General features: G+C 35.1%; 1 protein-coding gene across 1 annotated transcript in view; it reads left to right on the top strand.

Moving 5' to 3' along the window:
* Positions 1 to 19,233, top strand: part of RYR3 (ryanodine receptor 3) — a 287,040-nt gene that overhangs the window by 220,352 nt on the left and 47,455 nt on the right. The window contains exons 71-77 of the mRNA XM_087723025.1: positions 1,649 to 1,663; positions 8,926 to 9,096; positions 9,862 to 9,921; positions 10,866 to 10,997; positions 11,857 to 11,969; positions 16,296 to 16,392; positions 18,635 to 18,741. Of these exons, the coding sequence (XP_087579151.1) occupies positions 1,649 to 1,663; positions 8,926 to 9,096; positions 9,862 to 9,921; positions 10,866 to 10,997; positions 11,857 to 11,969; positions 16,296 to 16,392; positions 18,635 to 18,741 (695 nt within the window). The remainder of the gene's footprint in view (positions 1 to 1,648; positions 1,664 to 8,925; positions 9,097 to 9,861; positions 9,922 to 10,865; positions 10,998 to 11,856; positions 11,970 to 16,295; positions 16,393 to 18,634; positions 18,742 to 19,233) is intronic.

Genomic DNA, 19,233 nt, shown 5'->3' with positions numbered 1-19,233 from the left:
GCTCCTGACTTAATCAAAGGAACTCAGGGTGAAATCTTGCACTGAAAGAAGAAAGTAGAAATGTTCAGAATCAAGAGTCTTATTTATATGGAAATGACTGACACAGAACATTGCATTAATGCTCGCGTGCAAAATCAGAGTGAATGTACATCACATTTGAATCAACATGCAGAAAAGATCAAACTTTGGGGGTTTTTTCTTCACAAAATTTAGTTTGTCAGGTTTTTATTTTTAAAAGCCCAAGATCCCTATCTAAAAACTAGCTATATCTAAAAATTGAGGGCTTAAAACTAGATTTTTCTTGAAACGACAAAATATGCCAATGCTTCAGATGCTTATGTAAACAGTACATCTGGAAGACTGCAATGGGACACAACTGAATAGCTGTTTTGTCTGTGAAAATATTTTTTTGGCAATGCTGGGCGAAATCTGACACAAATGGTAGCTGGGGAGAAAACTACTCTTAAGGAAAATGTGGCATTAAGTGTGGCTTCTCTGCTAACAGAAACAAGGAAATCTGTTGCGGGGGGGGCAGGGAGGCCAGATAGCACACACAATTTCATGATCAAAGCCCTACCCCTTCGTATTTGCCTAGATGTGGTACAAGAAGCAGGGCTTCAATTGCAAGATCTATTCACCCTCAAGCAGGCATCCCTGAACAAAGCAAAATTATATACAAACAGTGTTTTCTTTTTTCACTTATAGAATTGATAATGGGTGGGAAGTTGGGATCTTACTTATTCTATTTAAATTATGAAACAGGGATTTTCAGCTATTCTTGTCACAGAATTTTGATTTGATTCAATCCCTGACATTGCTGCCTAGATTTCATGGATGATGGCTTGGTTCAATATAAAACATTGTTCCTTCAGTGATGAAGTCTAAATATAAAGTGATTGCCTGTTAAAATACTTATGAAATACATATTGTAGATAAGATTATTTTTCTTTTTCTTTTTAAAGATATGGGTTTAAATGGGTTTAAAGAAATGGGTATCTTTTACCTGGATTTGTATACCATCTTTCCTCCAGGAACATAAGGCGGGGTTATTCCTTCCAATTTTCCCCACAACAGTTCTGTGAAATAGATTGGACTGAGACAGAGTCATTGGCCCAAAGTATGCTAGTGAACTTCCATGATTATGGGTAACACAATAAAGATATTGATAGTTGGAAGGATCAATAATCTCCAATATATTCTTTATTATGAGAATTACCCTTTAGTAAGATCAACAGAACTACATTTATTTACTTGAATACTTTCTTATAACATTGTATAAGAGAATGTGTAACTGTGTTTTGCTTTCATGAATGAATTATTCTTTATTTATTTATTTACTTATTATTTTTTATAATTATACCCGATTATGATCCCATAGGATACTTGGTGGTTTATATGTGTGCCATATTTTACAGTGCATATATATGACTGCATTTGGGTATAGGCTCCATTAATTATATTTACTTTTAAACTGGCTTTACTCTCAAACAAAACCATTAATTTTTCTGGGCTTATTTCTAAGGAGTTGGCTGAACTGTTAGTTGCTTTGCTCTCATATAAAATCTTCTTTCTAAGTAAATGGCAAAATGTCCACCTTTTCACCATCCTTATTTACTTCCTTTATTGTTGTTTTCTTTCTTTCATACAGGCCATGCAAGTAAAGGTACAAGTCTAAGTGTATATAATATGTGTATATGTTTTAGTTTTAGATATGACCAAGGTCTCAACATTCTTTCCATTGATCATACAGTGGCGTCACAAAGGGAAGATGCATGTCCTGCTTAATATAAACCCTATTGGAAACTTGGGGGCAGATTTTGTCTATTTTTATTCTCTGGTATAAAAGCCAGGTACTGACTTTGCAAGTAGGAAAATAGTCCAATAATATATCTCTTCTGCCTCTGTCACCTTTTTCATGTTATGTAATTGATTTTACTTAAGTATCTTAATTCCTCAACAGGACAATGGATGAACAGGAAATTTTACTGAAAACAAAATAATGCTAAAGTAACATGTTGGTCACTAAAGCTACTATAATTAGAGGGTTTTTTTTTAAATGTGACCTTCATATCGACCTTAGCTTTTCTTACTCGACACATACTGAAATATAACTTTTGGGGTATTTTAAACCATTTGTATAGTTATGTACCAAGGCTATTTAAAACCCCTTTCTTGAAATATAGGTTCAACAGACAGCATCATGCAAAAATATGCAATTCACTGGTTGTAAGACAATTTATGAGTTGATTCAATTGGGGTAAAAATAGAGTTAAAGAATTAGAAGGTAATCTTTAATATGATTGCTTGCTTTATAATCCAGTGTCTCCATGACTACAAAAGTGCAGGATTTAAAAAAAATATAAATTCATTTAAATACACATGAAGAAACAGCATAATAGACATTTGTTTTTTAAAAATAATCCCTATTTCATTATCTGCATCGTTACAAGAGCAATGTTGATGCTGGATCACAACTAGAAGCTGCATTTAATTGTCTAGCCCCATGATGGCAGACCTATGACACATGTTCCCAAAGTGGCACGTGAAGCGATGTCACCCGGCATGTGCGGTCTTGCCTGTTTGTCTTCCAGATTTCTGGCACACATGCGTGCACGCTGTTCTTCACCTGCATGGCAGTGCTGAAAACCGGTGCACATGTGCGTTGGCCAGCTGATTGTCGGGTGCCCATGCGCATAAAAACCCAGAGGTTTGGCTTTTCCGGAGTGCTATCCCTTTGCGTGTGCTGCAGTACCTAAAACTGGTGTGGACATATGCACCAGTCAGTTGATTGTCGGTTGTGCATCCACAGTAAAACCCAGAAGTTAGGCTTTTCCAGAGCGTGACCCTGATGAATGTGTGTGTGCGATGTTTCCATGCAACCTTTTCAGCACTCGGTGCCGAAAAGGTTCGCCATCACTGGTCTCGCCACTAGTGGAATGGACAATCGTTCAGATCTCCTCCAGAGAACTGAGAAACCATTGTAGCAGATTGGGGAACAAGGAAATATGGATGAGCTAGAGGCAAAGATAAATGTGTTTTTTGCCATAGAAGCAAAGTCTAGTTATACCATAGTGGAAAATCATCAATTTTTGATCTCCAGAAGAGAATTAATTTTGTGATAATGACATAAAAATTAATTTAACTAGAGTCTAACCTATGGCTTCCATGCACACAATAAATTACCAGCCTTCTACAAATTCACTGAAGGTCAAGAATTTTTAAAATTCAGCAATCTTCAGGACAGGGAGAAAAAATATTGATGAATCACCGTCTGTGCTTTTAGCTGACAGAAGTACATGTATTTCTTTTGGTATACCCATGTTTAACCTATCAGTATTTATCTGTTTCTTCTAATATTTGCAAAGCTATTGTAGAAGACTTAATATTTTAACAATATATAACTGCATGAATTATATGCATGCATAAATTACATGTCTGAGGCATATAACTGAAAACTTCCTTTGAACATACTGATTTTTGTGGGAATAAACGTATTAGCAGATAATTGCCAATAGGAGCACATAGGAACCACCAATATTTGGGTATTGGTAGCATATTTGTAATTCTGACATTGTGTAAAGTTGCTCTTATAAAATAGGAAACCAAAAGACAAATGGCTTCAGTTATTCCTCAACCACTAACTCTGATTTCCTTTTTCTGAGTAAGTAAAAACTCTTCCAAACAAATAGATGAGATAGAATCATATACATTATAGGATTTAGAAATGCCCTTGAGTTTTTTCTGGCTGGACCAGGTTCAGGTAGGCATATTTCTCATTAAAACAAGCATGGAGCTTTCTCTGCTCCTCATGTTCAACCTCCAACTTCAAGATTGTCTCAATATAGTTATTCACCTAGATGAGGAGTTCACCTAAGGAGAAGTTATGCCCTCCCAACCAAATCTTAAATTGGGTAATGGACCTCCTACCAGAAATTCTGGGAAGAGCTAAATAGGAAATTCCCCCTTCTCCAAAACTTAATTTTTAAGTACCATATTTTTCAGAATATAAGACGCACCTTTTTTCCTCAAAAAAGAGGCTGAAATTTGGGTGCGTCTTATACACCAAATACATAAATTTTTGCCTCCTGAAGCCCCGCCCCTTCACCAAAATGCATGTGCATAGCCTTACGGAGGCTTTCAGAAAGCTCCTGGGGGCTGGGGAGGGAAAAAATGGACAAAAAAGGGCAGCGTTTTTGCCCCCCTAGCCCCCAGCAGCACTCTATAAGCCTCCATAAGGCTATGCATGCAATTTTTTTTTACAAAAAAAGGGCCCGTTTTTGCAAAAAACAGGCAATTTTTTGCTCTTTTTTTGGCCCTCCCACCCCGTGTTTGTGAAAAAGGGGCTGTTTTGGGGAGGTTTGCAGAGTGCAAAAACTTTTTTTCCCCCTTTTGGAAAGCTCTTTAACTGATTGATGAGAATTACATTGATCAAGTGCGGTGCCAGCAGAAACACCTACCTATCTACTGTATTTCTCTCTATCTCTATTTCTCTCTCTCTGTCCCTCTACCTACCTACACACACTCTATCTCCTTACCTACCTACTGTATTTCTCTCTCTCTCTCTCTCTATCGCTTTCTGTCTCTCTATATCCCTTTATCTACCTACCTACCTAACTAACTAACTAACTACTCTCTCTCTCCCTACTATCTACTGTATTTCTCTCTTTATCTCTTTCTATTTCTCGCTATCCCTCTATCTACCTACCCTCTCTATCTCTATTTCTCTCTCTCTCCCTTTATCTACCTACCTACCTACTCTCTCTCTCTACTACCTACTCTCCCTACCTACCTACTGTATTTCTCTCTCTTTCTCTCCCTGTCTATCCCTCTATCTACCCAGTTACTTTAAAAAAAAAATTGCCTCTTTAAAATCTTGGTGCGTCTTATACTCCGGTGCGTTTTATACTCCAAAAAATATGGTAAGTGTCTCCACTATTTTCTTTTTAACCAGAATTACTAGGCCACATTGATTTTAGAGCATTTGGTGCTATTTCAAAACCCAACACTAGAATTGCAAAGATTAAAGGATTTTTAATTCAATAAAAGCAACAAAATAAAGACTTGAGGAAATGAGTTAGCTGCATTAATTTCCATGAGGCCGACATTTTATGCTAACTATATTAGTCATTAATTTGTAAACAAACTGAGGAAACAAAGAGAAAGAAGGTCATCAAACGCAAGCAAAAATAAAGCAAAATAATTGAGTAAAAGCTGCACTGAAAACGAATAAAAGATCCTTGATGTATCTTCATATACTTTCCCTTAAAACTTTACTGTTTCCATTCCAAAAGTTTTCTGGAGACAGATGACATGAGTTCAAGCCCAATTAGAGAAATGTTGTCCTTGCTCTTAGGAGGATCTCCTGCCAATGCATGCCTGGGCACAGAAACTTCCAATTCTCTCACTTGTGTAGAGTTGCCAGATAGCCTGCTGAGTGATAGACCTTCTATAATGGACCTATCAGCCTTGTGAAAATATAGATCATACATAGGAGTGTTGCTTTGTATCATGCTATATTCCTATCTTTAAAAAAAGTCACACAGTAAAATAAATTAGGTGGGCCAGGAAGTTTGATAGGCATCAAAGAAGGCACAGGTAAGCACATTGGTATCCATGAGCTGAACCAGATTTAATGAAGTAAACCAAGTCAATGTCTATAAACTTATTTGTGACTTGGGACCTTTTACATATGCCACAAAGAACTAATAACCAAGAGACATCAGCAGCAACAATAGCAACCCATTCGAGAAATCTTCACCTAGTCTGGAAAAAAACAAAAAAACCTGACTGCTTCAGCAATCATTTCCAAGTTGGTGTTTATTATTTCAAAATCTGTTACTGAATTGGAGGAAAGAGATGGTATTTGAATTAAAAAAAATGTCTTCCCAGTATTCTTTATGTATTTTAGCGTACTTTTCATATAATATAACATGCCTTTATAAGTGGATGAGTGGGAGTAGATAGATTCAGTATATCTTCACTCACACCCACATGTATCTCATCTCAATATTTCTATTTATGGTAATCAACATTATAGAAAGTGCAGGAATCTCTCCCCCAGAAATTGTAAGAAAAAGAAATCAAAGGCAAGATATGAAAGAAAACAAAATGTACCTATATCCAGTTAGATTAGCATCATTCGCTAGATTTTTTTTTTAAAGTTTTCTTCCAACTTTACAAGCTATTTTTAAATTTCTCACCTTTCTCAGGAATTTAATCATTTCCATCTATGATTTTCTTGGTCATATCTTCACAATTCCCTGGTCACTCTTGTATTTCATCTACATTAATTGCATAAGTATTTGTTGTTTTCCTTTTCTGTTTTTGTTTTAACACACACAAACAACATGCAGGCAGACGGAGAGAGAGAGAGAGAGAGAGAGAGAGAGAGAGAGAGAGAGAGAGAGAGAGAGAGAGAGAGAGAGAGAGAGAGAGAGAGAGAGAGAGAGATCCACTACATTCAACTTATTTTTGTGTTTCTCCTGATACATTCAGCTCTTCCTTTCATCTAACAAAATTTGCAAAACACAGCCATTTTCTCATATTGTATGTTGATATTTTTTCATTCCTTGCAATAGAACCCCCGTTTTCTTTAAATGATTTATATATATTTATAAACTCATCTTTAATTAATATTCTACCAATTTCTTTTATTTGATCTAGGTTTCTGCTATTTATGCTTTGTGTGTAATTCACACCATTTTTTCAGACATATCTACTTCGGTTTACAATCTAGTTAATGCTTGAGGAAAATCATTTAGGTTCTTGGTGAACAGCATGGCATCATTCACTTTCCTTGCCAATAAACTTCTAATATCACCACAAATTTATCAATAATACCTGACATAAACTAAAATGATATCACATGTCTTATTTACTCTCAAATACTGAACCATTTGTAGAATCAGACTGGTGTTGCAAATCCAGCTTTGTAGGAAGCAATGAGCTATGGCACGGGATACAGTGACATCTAATATGTCTGATATTTGACTTACTAATACTCTCTCCCCCAAAAATCAGATTTAGGAAGAAATTCACTTTTATTTTAAGAAGAACCAATTATTCTTTATCTTCTTCTCAAAACTTGAAGGCAATAATCATTTCAAGTGAACAGTGTCCTGCCTCAATGTTGGATGGAAAAATTTGGGATGTAGAAGATTTGGTTTTCCATTCCCGTTTTTTCCTCCTGCATTTATAAAAAGCAAAGTACATACATGCTTAATTCATCTATGGGCCAATGAATAGAAGAAAGTTAAGAACTAAGCTCATTGATAGCTGTCAATCAGCATGTAACAAAAATGAATCAATATTATTAATAAAGCTTTCATTATTCATTATGGATGTTTTAATAATTGTCGGTAAAGTTTCCTTTTAGAAAAACTGGAACTTGGTGGCAGACACAGAATGGATAGATAGATACAGGGAGAAATTTATGGTCACACAAACTGAAAAGATTACTTTATTGGGGAGGGGGAGGGGAAGTTGTATCAGATATTCTCCTGCCTAAGAGAATAGTGACGCCATTGAGACCTGTGATAAATTGTGACATTTGTTTGTCTGCTATGAAAGTCAAGCAGCAATTAATGTCATTAAATCCACTGCTACTATAAAAAAAAACTTTTTGAAGGCATTCCACAAACAAAGCTTTGAGGCAAAGTGTTGCCATTACGTGTCCTTGAGGAAAGCATAATATTTTGATTTTCACTGAATACCAAAAATATGGCTAGATGTTTGGATATATTCTATTAAAAGGAGAGCTTAACAACAATTTATAAAATATGTGACTGCTCTGAGAATTCTTTTCTGTTTTAATCGAAGTTATTACAGTTTATTTTATAAGTGTAGAGTAGAATATAAGACCCAGAGCCTTCAAATCTCCTTTGCAGAAGGAGAAGACTCCAGAAGTTGTGAATGCCCCAACACTGGAAGTCTTTAAGAAGATGTTGGATAGCCATTTGTCTGAAACAGTATAGGGTTTCCTGCCTAGGCAGGGGGTTGGACTAGAAGACCTCCAAGGTCCCTTCCAACTCTGTTATTGTATTGTAAAACATGATGAATTAATAGAAAAGAGTTTCTAATTGTGGTAGATTCATTATATGAGCCCAGTCTTGAATTCATACATGTGGCTTAATTCTCATCAGGGTCATTATTCATCTTTTTATGCATGGGATTCAAAAAAGATAACAATTTTAACTGTTTAATCTTAATCTGTCTCTAGTATCATTTCAGTAGTGATAAACACCAATGCTGTTGCCCAGAGCTTTGATTTATTGCCTTAGTTTAAAAAGTTTTTTCCCAGTGAAATTGTACATTGTGTGCATCATGAACAGGTTAAATGTAATGCTAATGTGCAGCCCATTTGATATCTTTTTCCAAAGGCTTATTCTCTGTATACTTCAGGTGATCACAGCTGCTGTCAATGTAGCAAGATAATTTGACAATGATTCTACAGCAAAATAGTTTTCTAGTGCGCTTGCTTACAATTGTTCAGTTTTGTGGAATTCACACTTTATATTTCTTACATGTTGTACAGGCAAATATCTCAAACACTGAAATCCTCAAAATTATAAATGGCATCACACTTTATCCATTTCAAATGCTGTTTGTATATGTGTGTGTTTTTTATCACCATATGCATACTGAAAAAATACAGAAATTATTTATTTCCCTGAAAATTGCAAAGATATTTGAATTCTTGAAAATTACAGTTTCTACAGTATTTTTCTTATAAAATGCCACTACAATCGTGCATTTTCATGATAGTCTTTTCGTTCACTTTGGTTTTACCATTCAAACGGGTAAATGTTCAAATGCTTTCAGATATTAATATGAATATCTAAATTTAATTGCATAATTAGGAACGGTATTTATTTTAGTATGAAAGAATTAACAGTGCTTTGTATTCTACATGTCTCCTTTTTGTAGTCTGGAGGTCATGATCAAGAACGAAAAAAAGCAAAACATAGAGGGGATTTATATTCAATACAGACTTCTCTGATTGTAGCTGCACTTAAAAAAATGCTCCCCATTGGGTTGAACATGTGTACCCCTGGAGATCAAGAGCTGATTTCTCTTGCTAAGTCCAGGTACAGCTGTGTAAGTCAATATTTTACTCTTACTGATTGAAATCTAAAAGGTTTCAAATAAAGACTTGCAGTATTTGAATCTGAAGTGGACAAAGGTAATTCAGGTCTGATGTTGATACACTCAATGTGCTTATTGACAGCTCTTTAAAGGCACCACAACTTTTCCAGCTCAGGTGTTGCCAACTCCATAATAATTCCTTAACACTTAAAACTTGAACTTGAACCTGAACTCAAGAAAAGCTCCTCTAAAGGAGATACTCATGATGGGTTTGAACCATTTTTGCAGCTTTCAGATATGAGTACCATACACATCTAGAAATATACAAAGCATGGAAATGAGCAAACAAATAAATTTAAGAAAGGATTATTAGAGGGGGTGGGAGGAAGGGAGGGTTTGATTTGGTGCCAACATTCAAAATCTGAGACATATTTATCTCTATCATCTATCTCTATCATCTATCTCGATCTAATTATAGATATCATCTTTTCTCCTTATGATATAAGAAGTATCCTTCTAATTCAGATACTCAGATGATCTCAAATATTTTTCAAACATTTCAAAACCTAGCAAGTACACTGAATATTTGTGTATTATTGGACTTTAAACTACACAAGGACACATAGCTACAGGAGACTCCTTACTACAAAACTTTGCTTTTTTATTTTTATTTTATATAGAGTATGCAGCCATATCCCAATAGGTTGTATTCTGTCTTATTATTGGTCAAAATATATGTAAGAGGACTCAGATCAATGTGCCTTTATTTATCTGCAGAAAGACACTGAAGAAGAAGTTAAAGAACATTTACGCAATAACTTGCATTTGCAGGAAAAGGTAATATTCAAAATGGCAAAAAAACTGTTAGTTAAATATATTTCTGAGGTCAAAAAGCATGTTAATATAATTCATCATTTAATAGAGTAATCCTATAGCTAAGTTATATTTATTATGAAGAAATAATATGAATGAGCAACAGGTTGATTTCCAGATGTTGAGGTTCAACTTTTACCAGCTGTGGCAGTCATGCCAAGGAATGAATATGGCATGTATAGATACAAAACATGTAGCAAGCTAAAGAGTTTACTGACACAAAATAGTGTGGCCATAAATTATACCAATATAGTATCCCCAATATGCTGATCACAAATTTCCCCAATTTTCCACTGGCAGGCAATGTCAACGTTGGAGTCACAGACAGGATAAGTGTGGCACAGAAAAGGAATATATTTATACTATAGTCTAATTTCCTCCAAAATTTACTAATGGTGTAACAGCAGTTTTTAGACTAGCACAAAAAAATTCTTTCTTTTGTTTTTACTACAAGGGGAAGAACTAGGAACAAGCTTGTACATATGGTGAGATAATTTCTCCCTAGTACCATAGAAGGGAAGAGACCTTTAATCAGAGTATCATTGGACCAATGTAGGCAGTGCCCAGGGAAAAAAGAGATTTTATTTAGTCAGTTAGTTATATTTGTTTATATTTTGTCTTTCCAGATCTCCCATCTCTCTCAAGGAGGGACTGGAGATTATCTGGAGACAAGTCTACAAAATAATACAATTATATACTCATAGCACAATGAAGCTCTGCAGTGTCTTCCTGCCTTTGATTTTCTAATATATCACATTTTTCTTCTTCCAAAAAAATAAGCATATAGCTTTTCCCCTTGCTTCAGGTACAGTGGTGCAAAAAATGGCAATAAATTTTATTTAAATAAGTGCCCTATATATTTTAATATTAAGTACGCTTAAGACTGGATAAATTTTTTTGATATATAGTCAGATGACCCTGCTGTGAAATGGCAGCTGAATCTCTACAAAGATGTCTTGAAAACTGATGAACCTGCTGATCCTGAGAAAACTATTGCACGTGTGCAAAGGATCTCAGCAGCTGTCTATCATCTGGAACAGGTAAAAAATATTACTTGATGTTTAAAAGATATGGGCTGAAGATCCATGGTTAAATAGAGTAAATAGGAACTCTACAAACTGATCTTTTTTTATTAATTTTTTTTATTAGTTTATAATATGGCATACAAGGAGAATACAAAAGTAAATAGTAGGGAAGTTAGGGGAGGGAAAAGGAAAGTGGATAGTGGGGGAAAGCAAGGAGAAAAAAGGAAAAAAGACATTGACTTCCGACTCCTTTGGTGCAGTAAAATAAGGCATTAACATCTAACCTCAACAAACTGATCTTGAACAATGAATATAACTGGAATCGGGCTGGATCAGGCTGAGCTGAGCATTTTATATACAAGGAAATTCTGTAGCCCTTAGGGATCTTTCTGGAGGATTAAGTAATATGTTGAAACAGAGCAGAGAGAATGGATGTTTGCATACTGATACTAATATTTCATAGTGTGCAAGGCATATTTGCAAAGTGATTATAAGGCAATCTAACAATAAAACATTATAACATTATTGTTTTTATATCCCAGTTATAGTCTAAGGGAGAGATTGACAATCAAGCCACAAGCTTCCATAGACCCCCAGATACTATAATATAGTATTATTAGTGATTTTAAGATTTTCTTGAGGAATTGTTAAAATTCTAGGAAACAACCAAATCTAATGAGATTTCTGTTTTCTGAATGTCATAAGCTTTAAAACAAAAAGGGTTTTTTTAAAACTTCCAATGAAAATTCTATTTTTATTTGGGGAGGCAAGAACTGGTGCCAACATATCATGTAATATACTGTAACTATTAACTTTTTTTGTCATTGGATCAGGTGAGAATCAGTTAAAATATCTTTATTCATATTGTCCATAGGTTGAGCAACCACTAAGATCAAAGAAAGCAGTTTGGCACAAACTCTTGTCTAAACAACGTAAAAGAGCTGTTGTAGCTTGTTTCAGGATGGCACCATTGTATAATCTGCCAAGGTACATAGTTTTTAAAAATGTTTATATATGCTATTTCTGAATACTGCTTGCATTGTTGAAAAGCATAATGCCTATCTGTTTCTACATTGGGAAGGGGTGAACCAGAGACAATGGCTTGAAGATTCAGCACACCATTTTCAAATCCCTTTTGAGGTCTTCTGGGCATGAATGTATTGATTGATTGATTATTAAATTTCTATGCCACCCATCTCAATGATACAGCAACTCTGGGCAACTTTGGGCCTGTCGTTCTGTCTTAGCCCTAGGCAAGAGGAAATGGCAAACCACTGCAAGGATAGTCCAGTCAGTTGCCAGGAGTCAAATGATTTGAAGTCACCCACACTATTCATTACTTCTGTCATTATTAAATGTTTTCAGCATCTTACAAATGAGCTTCAATGGCCTTTGATAAAGTTCTATCATTTTTAACCAATGTGTTTTAGAGAAACTTCTGATTACTTTAAAACAACTGAATTGGGCTTGATTATGTGCATTACCATATTTTTGGGAGTATAAAACGTACCTTTTTCCCTCACAAAAGAGGCTGAAAATGTATGTCTCATATGCTGAATGCAGCATTTTTGGCCTCCCAAAACCCCACGCCCTTTGCAAAAATCGCCATGCATATAGCAATAGCAGTAGACTTATATACTGCTTCATAGGCCTTTCAGGCCTCTCTAAGCGGTTTACAGAGAGTCAGCATATTGCCCCCAACAATCTGGGTCCGCATAGCCTTTAGGAAGCTTTCAGGGTGCTCTTGGGGGCTGGGGAGGGCAAAATGAGTGAAAAATGGGCTGGTTTTTGCTCATTTTTGCCCCCCCCCAACCCCCAGGAGACTCTACAAGCCCCTTATATGCTATGCATGTCCTTTTTTTTGACAAAGAGTCCCATTTTCGTGAAAAACGGGCCATTTTTGGGAGGTCTGCAGAGTGCAAAACCTTTTTTTTTTTAAATTTCCTCTTCAAAATCTTGGTGTGTCTTATACTCTGGTCTGTCTTATACTTTGAAAAATACAGTACCTAGTTAGTCAATGCTTTGGGAGATATTTATATATTTACCCCAGACCCCAGATATATAAATCTAACCACTTCAATCCAGACTGGCAACATGGAAAAAAGGACTGTATATTTAAATATAGTGTTTTTTTCTATGCAATTAATATCACACATTTAAGGATTTTGTCAAAATTTAAAAAAAACATTACTTCCTAATGTATATTAATTGTATGTTCAAGGTTCATAGAGATACATAGCATTACCAGCATTTGCCGGTTCCATCCTTTCATCTCTCATTCAGCGCTCACGCATATTGAACAGCAGTGACTTTGCTTGCAATGAAAACTGTATCCATGAATTAAACAAATAATTTTACAGATGCTGCAGAACATGCATAGAACTAGCTACAGTATGTTTTTGGGATCAGGAGAATAGGAGAGGCGGTGGAAGAAGAGCAGAAGAAGGCGTAACATTGTTGTGGGGAGATTTTCTCTCTCCCACATAGGCAGCTCTGTAAAGATGTATTGTTCCTGAGGTTGTTTGAAGAGATTACTGGATATTTTATTTTGAATAACCTTGATTGTTTGCATATGCAAACAATATGCAATTAGTATTCTTTGAACACAATTGCCAACATGCTTTTATATGCAAATCTAAGTTTCTGACATTTTCCTTTTTTTAACTTATAACTTTTTTGAAACAAATGGGAATTCAAAACATTAAAAAACATCTGAAGATTTGTTTTATACTCAGCTCCTCTACTCTAGGACAGGGGTGTCAAACTTGATTTCATTGAGGGCTGCATCAGGGTTGTGTTTTACCTCAGGGGGCCAGGGTGGGCATGGCCAGGGTGGGTGTGGCAGCTTCATATCACTCATGTCAGGGGCGCTTGTGGCGGCCTGAGCACTCTGCCAGTGAAAACAGGCTCACAAGCTCTGTTTTCAGCTGCGACGGCCTCCTGCAACCCTCTGCCAGTGAAAATAGAGCTCAGTTTTCACTGGCAGAGGCACTTCAGGCTAGTCCTTCACTGTTTCCAGGGGAGCCCCGTGGGATGGATCTAAGCACCCTGTGGGCTCCCACTCTTAAGTCTGACACCTCTGCTCTAGGGTTTGGCCGGAAGGCAGTACTTTCAGGTATATTTGCATGATCGTCTTGATTGAAAACCAATATTCTTCACAATTTGGAATTTCTCCTGCCACTTAAGTCTTAATGTTACTAAATATTTTGAAGGCATTAAAATATAATGAATAAATAGTTTTCCTTTCCAACAGTTATATGCCTAATAAACTTAGCCAAACTATTTTGCAGCACATATGCATAGTAATTATCTTAAGTTACTAAGTAATGTAATTCTTCATATCAAATTATATATAGTTGGATTGGGAAAGAAGAAAACATAAGTGCACCTGCAGAAGCAGCTTTCTATATTATGGATACCTGTGCTTTCCTTCTGGCTTTATTCTTTTTAAAATTTATTTATCAAATTGATGTGTTGCCCATCTCACATAAGGTGACTTTCAGCAGTGCATAATAAAATAATGGATAATTTAGGTTGGTATATGGATGAGATCAGTGGTTTGGGGGCCTGGGTCACAGGAACCGGCAGTGACCAAGGTCTGCTATGCACTCAAACTGGTTCTCCTTGTTTTTGGCTTCTGCATATGTGCAGAATTTTTTTATTGTATTGTGCATGCACGTGCATGCTGCACACCCACAAGCAAACCAGCAGTAGTGGCTTCAGGAACCCAGCCTTGGAGGAAATTTAGTCACTCCAAGTCAGATATGGGTCAAAAGAGACCTTGGCATAACAGAAATTCATGAAAACAATGCTTTCCCATACTCACCTGTCTTTTGTTAATTGGGAATATCTCCACTGTAAGAGGAAGAAGACTTCTGGGAAATCCTTTTCCTGAAAATCCAAGCAGTATTTTTTTTTTTGCTCTTTATATGAAAAGAGGGAAATACTCATTCTCAACAACTTTATTTTTGTCTTTTGTTTAAAAATCCTTCCGCCCTTACTCTCTCCCTTCCTTCCACATAACAGTAAAGAATGGAAGGAGTGTGGAATGGAAGGAAGGCGACATTATTTTTCTTTAAGAAAATTCTCCACCTTCTCATATTTAAAGAGACCATAGAAACCTCAAAGTCTGACTGAATATTTGGGGTGGGGTGTGTTTGACTGCCCAGCTCCAATGAAATACAACATTCTGGTTTACCCATATTGAATTAACTTCTATTAAACTAATTGCACACATATTGAACTGCAACATTATACCAGTTGCAATTAGTTATGTTACAAACTTCTATAATATTCTATAATTACATAATTTCCAAGGAGCTATTGGAAAATTCCACCTCCTTTTTGATTAACCACAGTTCAGTACTTGTTGGAAACTGCGATTGATATTATGATTTGAAGTCTATATAACCATAATTAAGTAACTCCATAGCAACAACAAGTTGCTTTTACTTTAAAATGGATCAAATGTTTCAAATACTGGGTTTGAATTGAAAAAGGTGGGGAAAATGTTTTATGGGTTTGAAATTCAACATGGATAATTCTGCCACAATCACTGCCCAGATTCAAACATAATATTAAAGCTTCACATAGTTTCTACCAAAATGGATTTGTTTAAAAACCTACATAAGGTTAGAAAGAATTCCATGCTGTGCACATTTATTAACTGTGGAAAAACATAAGGTGCAAATCAAATAATTATTGTGTTTTAGAGAAATTACAGTTTAAAAATATTGGTTTAAAGTTATAAGTGAAGTTGATAATAAACCATATTGATAAGGACATCATAATAAACCATATTGATAAGGACATCATGATTAGACAAAGTGTAAAGAAATTGCATACTTAGATTCATTTTACATTGGTTAAAAACAACATTCTTAAAGTAAAATAATAAAGATGTGAAATGGATAGTTCATGTTTTTTTTGTTCATTTGCATTCAGTGGACATCATAGTGGTAAGGAGTCAATTTAGAATTGCATCAAAGTAAAGTATGTTTTTTCCCCAACTGTCTTTATTGAAAAGAATAGGGAAAAAAAGACTTACATCTATGGGAAATTGAATTCTGAAGTGTTCAGTAAGATATAAGCATACCAATAGCCTTCTTTTCATGTTTTGATTTCTGTCTGATGCAGCTTATTAAAACAATACTTGTCATCTATGTTATTTAAACTTTGCTGAACATTCTTTAATTTTAATGCTTTTTGAATTGAATTGTACAGAATCTATTGGTTTTACTGGTCAGTAATCTTCTAAGCTTTTTTATTTTATTCTGCTTTAATTCTCGATTTCATTTTCACCCCTACTCCTAGGCACCGTTCTGTTAATCTGTTCCTTCATGGTTATCAGAAATTTTGGATAGAAACAGAAGAATATTCTTTTGAGGAGAAACTGGTTCAGGATTTGGCTGTAAGTACAGATAAAATTGGGCTGAGTCTACAATGCCTTCTTGTCTACACTTATAAACACTTTCATATATACCATCCTGCTATATTTTATGCCATGATATGAACACTGTATCAAATCTTTATTTTGTTACTGTATACATTTGGACTGAAACTAACTAGATCAAATCACAGCTAATTTAATTCCTAAATTAAAATTTAATTTAAATTAGTTTAATTTTTTGAAATTTTAAATATGGTGAATGTTGGGTTTTTTTTGTTGTTGTTAACTGGCATTTTGTCTATTTGATTCATTTTAATATGCCAACGCTTGGGGGTTTTTTTCGTACAAGCTATCTCCCTTTTCCTTGATATTATAATACAGTGGCATCTAACAAATTAGAAACAAGTATGGCAGATTTGTGTTTTAGGCAATGGAATTTTTATTTGACAATGCATTTTTTAAATTCCAAATTTTTAAGTCTTTTCTTTTTAACTGATTAATTAAGCAGTAATTTATAGAACTATTATTTTCTATATGTGAAATGATGGGTTCACCCTACTTGCCAATTTTAATGTTTTCTTGGCAGAAAAGCAATATCCAACAGTGTAGAAGAGACTAATAGATTTATGAGTTGATGTATTTATATTCCTTAAAATGCATTTGCATCATTGATGCAGTATTTCCACTAACCTGACAGGCTAATTCTACATTGGTATTAAGTATAGAATAACCCTGTCTCTTTCAATTACATTTCACAGACGGTGGCAGATCACACATTCATATTTCTGGATTTCTCAATGTTCTCTTAATGTTTTAAGAAGTTGATCCCTTAACAAGTAGACTTCTTTGATAGTATTTGATAGTACTCTTTGATATTTTTAAAGGGCAACTGTTTCTTTTTTCTTTTTTACTTAAATGTATTAAACAGATGGACAGATTATTCACTTAAATATAGCTGTTACTTTTTTTAATAAAATGGTGGAAATCTCTGTGAAAGACAAAGTGAGAATTTTCTAAACCACTTCTGTGCTAGTCTATTGCAGCTTAAAGAACAATGAATCATATGGTAACTTAGCAACGAAAACATCTATTACGCCATCAACACAATAATCAGATTATTATTCTCATTCATCAGATGGGAACATTTAGTTGAGAATATCATTGCAGGGAGGTGCATAACTGGTAAATGGCATATAACTATACGTAGCTCTCTTCAGAGAGTTTATTTTGATATTGTTAATTTGTTGTAAAACATGCATTGAATTTCCTATGATGGAGATTACACAATTGTGTTCTGCTGTGATTAAGCATGTGTGTGTGTGTGTGTGTGTGTGTGTGTGTGTTTGTGTAAAAATAAATAAATAACTTTGGTCCAGGACATGCAAAAAAAGAAGGGAGGGAGGAAGGATGGAAGGAAGGTAGATAGGTAGGTAAGTAGGTAGGTCATTCAAACTGAAAGAACTCTAATTCCCAGGATAAGGGAGACAAATGCCAATCACAGATATTAATTGCTTCCTTTGCTGCCAGTTGCAGATGATTCAATGGTGTTGATACAGCAATTTCCAATCGTTATTGCAGAGGCAAGTATGAAGACTCTAGTTTAGTGAGCATAGGAAATGGTCTTGAAGGACAGGAGAATGGGGTGCCACCAAGACAATGATCAGGCAAGCACAGCTTGAGTTTATTCCAAGAAACAAATTTCTTAAGCAGTTCAGACCTGCCTCTTTCTACTTTACACAAAAATAAAGTGAGGGAAGGGGGGAAGCACATTCAGACTTGCAAAACTCTATTACTTTAGCTGTACAATAAAAGTAGCACTTGTCTATATGGCATTGGTTTCCTACTCTGATCTACCATATGGGGCTAAAGTCACATGACATGCTGAACTATAGTGGGCAATTTTAGAGGGATCTAGATAACCAGACAAACCAAATATGACTTCAGGTAATAAGCTTGATCTGTTTCTAGAAAAAATAGTCTGATTTTTAATTAGGGTCAAGATTTTTCCATTACAGGTTCTGATTATGCAAGCCTATACAATTTTATTTATAAGTAAACATAAGTCAGTTCAAAGGGAATTAAATTTATGAACATTTTACTATTAAAATGCTGATTTTATATAAGAAAAGGTGTTGCATAATTGAATCTTCCATCTAAAATATCAATATGAAAATATAAAATATTAAAATATGGAAATGATACTTATTTTTTTCTCCTATTACATCCTTTTTATGTATAAAATTCCAATGTGATGTTTGCACAGACTCCACCCAAAACAACTGAAGATGAGGAAGAAGAGGATGAAAACCATCCAGATCCTCTACATCAGATTATTCTTCATTTCAGTCGGAATGCTCTCACTGAAAGAAGGTAACTAACTTACTACTTCCTTCCTTTCCTTCCTGCCTTTGTTATGCTACCCAACTCTATAAAGAGCAACATTAAAAATAATAGCATACGATGAATTTGACAAAAGAATTGACAAGGAATAGCAATAGTACTTAGACATATATACTGCTTCACAGGGCTTTACACCCCTCACGATTTAGAGTCAGCAAGCATATGGCCCCCACAACTTGGGTTTTCATTTTACCGACCTCGGAAGGATGGAAGGATGAATCAACCTTGACCCTGATGAGATTTGAACTGCCAAATTCCAGGCAGCCGGCTGTCAGTAGAAGTAGCCTGCAGTACTGCATTCTAACCACTATGCCACCATGCTCATAACTAGAAAATAATTACATGATGTTAATGCATATAATATATCCAAACATAGGACCTCAAAAACACAGAATTTCACCTTCCTTACCCCACGTTTTCTTAAATACCTTTTTATTGTTTTTAAAGATGTTGTGAAATATC

This window comes from Thamnophis sirtalis, unplaced genomic scaffold (assembly GCF_051295495.1).
Source record: "Thamnophis sirtalis isolate CommonGarterSnake01/CBP01778 unplaced genomic scaffold, rThaSir2_p1.2 scaffold_1, whole genome shotgun sequence".
In the NCBI taxonomy this organism is placed as follows: domain Eukaryota; kingdom Metazoa; phylum Chordata; class Lepidosauria; order Squamata; family Natricidae; genus Thamnophis; species Thamnophis sirtalis.
This window is presented reverse-complemented; position numbering and strand designations above follow the sequence as displayed.